Source organism: Babylonia areolata, chromosome 14 (genome assembly GCF_041734735.1).
Source record: "Babylonia areolata isolate BAREFJ2019XMU chromosome 14, ASM4173473v1, whole genome shotgun sequence".
NCBI classification, from domain to species: Eukaryota; Metazoa; Mollusca; class Gastropoda; order Neogastropoda; family Buccinidae; genus Babylonia; species Babylonia areolata.
In genome coordinates this window covers 30,825,509-30,832,190 of record NC_134889.1, presented here as the reverse complement: position 1 = coordinate 30,832,190, position 6,682 = coordinate 30,825,509, and the positions used below count along the sequence as shown (strand labels likewise).

Genomic DNA, 6,682 nt, shown 5'->3' with positions numbered 1-6,682 from the left:
ACACACACACACACACACACACACACACACACACACACACACACACACACACACACACACACACACACACACACACACACACACACACACATCACATATAAATTCTTGCAGTTTTCGCTTTGAGATCTGAAAAGGTGCAGGAGAGTCCATTTCTTTCTTTCTTTCTTTCTTTCTTTTTTTTCTTTTATTAAACAATGTAAAAAAAAAGCTGGAGTATTCGGCAAAGAAGCACTGACACAGGGAATGCATTATGTTTGGTTATCTTTACTCTTTCACGAAGTATTATTATTCATCTGTAGTCATGTCATCCACCTTTATTTGCAATGAGTGGTGTTTATTTTATTTTTATTTATTTTTTTTTTTTTTTTTTTTTTTTTGTTTTTCGCAGTCCCGGCTTGTAGATTGGGTACGTGCTCAATACTCAGCTACACGCGAATCGTTTAAAATTCCGCTGGTCTGCCACGAGTTTCGAGGTTTTGCATCCCGTTCGCTATTGCTAGTAGGTCGTTTCATTTTAATTTGGTGGTATTTTCCACCCGACGACAGCTCCATCAAAGTGAGGGTTGTCTATCCTCCATGGGTGCTGTGCTGTGTTCTTCGTTCTTCTTCCTCTCTTCGTCATCATTGTTTTCTCTTCTTCGGTAGACGTAGAAACCCCCGAAAACAGAGTATGGCTGCCTTCATGCCTTAGTAAAAACTGTCATACACGTAAAATTACACTCGTGTTACACACGAGTGAACGTTGGGAGTTGCAGCCCACGAACGAAGAAGAAGAAGGTAGACGTAGTCGTGCTGTACCTGCGGCAGGTAAGAAACCACAACGTTTACTTACTTTGCGTTGTGTTAGGATTTCCGGGCAGTTGGATTAACTTTTGGGAACTTTTTCTTGTAATCTGCTAAGACCGCATGATTCTTAATGAGCTTTGCTAACCTGATTAATTACCTTCCGTGTTGTTTGAGAACTCTCAGCCAATTCACAATCTTCTTCCCTTCTTTTTTTTTTCTTCTTTTTTTCATATTCGGTGTTGGGCTATGTTTATGGAAATGTGAAGACCACTGATCGGAGATGAGAACTGACGCCAACATTTTCCGTTGGATCTTGCCTATGTCGCTTGGAGAGGGGTGGCCAGTTATGGTGTTGACTGAATTAGAAAATGAAGAAATCCCCTTCCACAAAGCTAGGCTTGATGGTTGAGGTCCCAAGGTTTGGGTAATTGTTGGATTGTTTGGGGAGACTTGATCTGTGACGTGTGTCTTTTGAGTGAGACGTATTGACAGCGGCCTGTTAAATGGCTTGTCTGAAGCCGTGTCCGTAACTCAACGGCTTGCATTGAAACACATCTACATTAAGTGCTATTGAAAAGATTGCAGGAAACTATTTTTAGCTGTCAGTAAATCAAGAACATCAGATTCCACACAAAATTCCTGCTCTACAAGTCACTGGTGGTCTCCATCCTCTTATATGGATGTGAGACATGGACACTGATGGCAGAAACAGAAAGAAGAATCCAAGCATTCGAAACCAAGTGCTTGAGGAGACTACTACACATCTCCTACAAGGAGCACAAGACCAATGACTATGTGCGGAACCTGGTCAGCAACCTTGTTGGGCCCCAAGAACCACTGCTGGCGACTGTCAAACGACGGAAGATGGCATGGTTTGGTCACGTCATACGACATAACACCCTCTCCAAAACCATCCTGCAAGGGACTGTAGAGGGAGGGCGCAGACGGGGGCGGCAGAAAAAGAGCTGGTCTGACAACGTGAAGGAATGGACCAAAATGACGATTCCAGATCTCCTCACGACAGCTGCCAACAGAACGGCGTGGCGAGCTATGACATCTTCCTCATGTCCCCCCAACGACCTCAGCGGTCGAGGGAATGAGTGAGTGAGTGAGTGAGTAAATCAAGAGACAAAATAAGTAATCTGATATTAAACTCATTGAAATCATTAGTCAGTTTCAGTTTCAGTAGCTCAAGGAGGCGTCACTGCGTTCGGACAAATCCATATACGCTACACCACATCTGCCAAGCAGATGCCTGACCAGCAGCGTAACCCAACGCGCTTAGTCAGGCCTTGAAAAAACAAAAGAGGGTGAGGTAATAGAAAAAAACAAAAAAAACTACTACCACTACTAATAATATGCACAAGGCGCAAAAACTTGATGAAGTCAACTATAAGCGTACATAAATAAATAAATAATAATTATAATAAAAAAATAGTAGTAGTAATAATAAACATTATATATATATATATATATATATATATATATATATGTGTGTGTGTGTGTGTGTGTGTGTGTGTGTGTGTGTGTGTGTGTGTGTGTGTGTATGACAGAGAGTTTTGCTGTTTTTTTTTTTTGTTTGTTTTTCCGGGAGTGTGGTGACAATGTTTCTTTTTGTTTTTTTCCCCCATAAGATATAGTTGGCATGTTGATGAATAATTCTTTCGTATCATATAGGGACATTTTGTAACATTTCAGCCCCGAGTCTGTTGGAAAAGGGTTGATATTACCTTGAGATGTGAGAAGTTGCCCGAGAAAAGCCAATGTAAAGGTAACGGTGACTACATGCCCCATCAATCTGTACTCCTCTGTGTGGGTAAAGACGATCACTGCAGTGGCCGTCATCAGTGAACTAGGTGCAATTCATTCAGTCGTTGTGAGTGTGAGTGTGAGTGTGTATGTATTGTACTGCATTTGTTTTTGTATTTGTATTTCTTTTTTATCACAAAAGATTTCTCTGTGGGAAATCCGGGCTGCTCTCCCCAGGGAGAGCGCGTCGCTACACTACAGCGCCACCTTTTTTTTGTATTTTTTCCTGCATGCAGTTTTATTTGTTTTTCCTGTCGATGTGGATTTTTCTACAGAATTTTGCCAGGAACAACCCTTTTGTTGCCGTGGGTTCTTTTACGTGCGCTAAGTGCATGCTGCACACGGGACCTCGGTTTATCGTCTCATCCGAATGACTAATTACCTTGAGCTGTGTTACTAGTGTCGTTTAATCACATTACCAGAAATAATTTACCTGTGCATACGTTTATGTGATCAGTTTTTGGTTTTGATTCTTTTTCCACAGTACAGTTAGCTACGGAGCAGCTGCTTGGTGATTCTGAATTTATCCATTTGGATGACATGCCCAGTCCTGTCCAAGAGATCTGGATTTTGAGAAGATGGCTTCGAAGTTTGTGGCCTCTCCTTTGTCCAGGATCTCTAGACTCACACCGAATAAAGTACAAGATCAGCACTCTATGTTATAGATGCATTCACAAAACTGCCCCTTCCTATCTCTGCGGCTGCCTTCACCTCTACACTCCATCTCGCTCACTACGATCGGCTTCGGATCCACTCTGTTTACGCATACCCAGATTCAAACACTCGACTGTTGGTCGCCGTTCTTTCTCTGTCTCTGGACCTTGCGATTGGAATGAACTTCCTCTTTCGCTTCGTCAAGTCTCTACACTCAGCTCTTTCACGTCTGACCTTAAAACCCACCTCTTCCAAAATAGCCTCCCTTGCCTGCCCTTCCTTGTTTTCTACAGTTTTAGAGTTATGCATGCGTGTGAATGACTGGTGCGAAAGCACTTTGATTTGTCTCTGCACAAAATCCAGCGATATATAAATACCATTATTATTGTGATCTTGCCCTGCCACCGTGTGACGAAGACGACGATTGTATGCAGGCAGCACGAGCGGAAGCACTTCAGAAGCTTGGTGTGTCTTCTGTACAAAGTCAAGGTTTCACAACCGTAAAGAAAGAAGGCTGGAGAAAACGACTTGAACACTTCCAGCCTGGTTGACACAGCTGCATGTTGTGCTGGTTCATTTCAGTATCAGCTGGTTGGTTTTCAGTCTGTCGAGTGCTTGGTTTGCTTCGGAGATCGTGATCTCACTATTGAAGAAACCTTTACCTGATAAGATTCTACAGTCTTTAGCTCTGTCTTTTCAATGAAAATGGTCTCCATACTGGGGGAGGCGTTCATGCAGTCTTGCTCCGCAACAAAGCAATCATTGTCGTCAGTAAGGGGCTTACTAGCTGGTGTCCTAAGTACGTTAAATCAGATTCAAATTTATCAAATTATATATATATATATATATATATATATATATATATATATGTGTGTGTGTGTGTGTGTGTGTGTGTGTGTGTGTGTGTGCTGCGTGTGTGCCGCTGATGTCTGATGCAAATACAATTTCTTTTTCCTGTTTGGGAAGAACTACCTGGAAAAAAAAAATACAGTATACTTTGTTTCTTTTACTGAACAGCGCTACCAAGGCGCGATAGATTTGAGCATATATTTCTCCCTGGATAGAAACAGAAAAACGGAAAGGTTCATCGTCGCGCTATCTTCATTTAATTCAAATCTACCCTTCACACGTTTGGCGAAATGAACATTTTCAACTGACACAACCACAGATAAAGCAAACTTTTACCAAAAGGCACATATATTTTGCCACATAAATGGCATTGGGATTTTATATGAAAGTTAGAGATCAAAATGTACAATGCACATTCAGATAAAACCACCCATATGATACTATTCACGTGTTGCCTTTGTGAAGATTAACCGAAAATCTGGTTTCCTCGCTAAATGCCAGTGTCCGCACCTTCTTCTTTATAATTTGCATGTTCCTCCTTACAGCGCATTACTTCAAAGACCTTCCTCAGTTTGACAGCTTTATTCGAGCGCAGGTATATCATTATAATCTCTTCCATAATGTCTGGAGCAAGTTTGGGAATTTCTCCCTTGAGGTTGCACAAGATTCGTTTCGACTTTTGGTTAATTTTGATAACGTTCCACCTCTCCTTCAAACTACTGAGTGTATAGAGAAAGGGGTTGAGCACTGAGTTGAGCGGTAATACAAAAACTGCAACCCAGACACTGACCTCGCCGGGAATGGGGACGCCACATGAAGCCAGGATGCCCATCAGCCCGACAGGAAACCAGCAGCAGAAGTCAGTGAAGACAACCAGGAACAGCCGCCGAGCAATAGTGCTTTCCTCTTCATGCTGTTTGGTCTTCACAGCTGCCTTTGCCTTGCGTACTGCCCAGTAGATGGCGAGCTGTCCTATCCCGATGTATAAGAAAAGGAGAAAGTTCATGACAATGAAGACCATGAAGGAATACATCTGTCCCGAGAAGACGTGGCGAGTGATAGGCAAAGGGAGACAAATACTGCTCTCACCATAGAATTCAAGCTGACCAATGAAAGGCACAGCAGCCAGGAACAGCCCCAGTCCCCATACCACACAGCACAGCATCATGGTGGATCTGGTACTCAGGTGCAGGTGAGATTTAAACGGGAAGCAAAGCACCAGCATACGGTCTAACGTAATTAAACTGATGATGAATGCTGACACCTCACTGGATATAAAAGCCAAGAAACCTGCTGCAATGCACACATAACTTTGTTTCCATTTTCTTTCATTTACTACATAATAACCCCGGAAGTATATGTCGGCAGCGCCAATTATCATCATATTGACACCCATCAGAAGGTCTGCAACACACAGGTTTTTTACCAGTACGTGATAAGCTGTGACTGTTTTCTGTTTGCTGATAACTGCCTTGTAAACGAACACACCAGTGTTACCCAGTGTTGCCAATAGGGAGAACAACCAGAGACACACTCTAAACAGGTCAAGCTTCAGTAAGTCATCACATGACGAAAGCTCACTGATGGGTGCATGGCATTCCGCCGTTCGAGGCAAAAAGTGTGAGCAACACAGTCTGGAATCATCTGTTTGCAAGAGTGTTAGAGATTCTAAGCCCCTAAATACATAATCCTTGTAATGTAAAAGCTTATTATCTCTTATGTCAAGAGTTTGTAGGTAAGGCAGGACACAAAGGGTGTTGTCTTCAACTTCATCAAAATGCACGTTTACCATAACCAAATGCCGAATGTTGATCAATTTAGATTGCGAAATGAAAGACGAGAACGCAGAATCCAGTTTTCTGACCAACGAGTTACCAGAAAGGTTCAGATGAGTCAGACCTGCTAAATTGTTCATCACCATTGATGAGAGTCCAGACAATGTATTGTAACTTATGTCTAGAATCCTAAGCTGCGGCATTTCCACGAGAGTAGCATTGTGCAGCTGACAAAATGATATGTTAAGGAGCTGCAGAAATTCCAGCGTAAACAATTTACCTACATCTGGCTTTTCTACACCACTGAGATCCAGATACCTTAGATACCAAACGTCAGACACGGGCCATGGCAGGGCGTGACATGAACAAGCAAAGCCTTCACAAGTGCAGTTGGAGGGGTGAGACACACTGCAGTATTTCTCGTCATCCTTGTTGGGGCAGTGAGGTATACCATCACACACTAAATCAGGATGTACACAGTTACCACTATGCTGACACCTGTAGTACCCTAGGCACGTGAAATTGTCGTGAGGAATAGTCTCGTCTTCACCTTGAGGACAGTCCAGCTCCCGATTGTGTATCAAAAACGAAGGAATGTATCGCCCATTACCGCAGCGGAAATTCCCTTTTGAGAGGGCACTTGACTCACTGATACAGTTAAAATCGGACATGCCATAACCATCCAGGTGTACCACGGAAACAGGAAATCTATGAAAGTGTCTAGTTTTAACAAAACGTGATAATGAAAATGAAGTGCACCCCTGGAAGTAACCATAATATGATTTGGGGAGACACCCCACTCCGAAACA

General features: G+C 42.7%; 1 protein-coding gene across 1 annotated transcript; it reads right to left on the bottom strand.

The window, feature by feature from the left end:
* Nucleotides 1-4,372: 4,372 nt before the first annotated feature.
* On the bottom strand, nt 4,373-5,323 carry LOC143289678 (relaxin receptor 2-like). The gene is made up of 2 exons (XM_076598725.1): nt 4,889-5,323; nt 4,373-4,402 (listed from the first exon to the last, which is right to left on the bottom strand). Exons 1-2 carry the CDS (start codon nt 5,321-5,323, stop codon nt 4,373-4,375), a joined length of 465 nt encoding a protein of 154 aa, XP_076454840.1.
* Nucleotides 5,324-6,682: the final 1,359 nt, after the last annotated feature.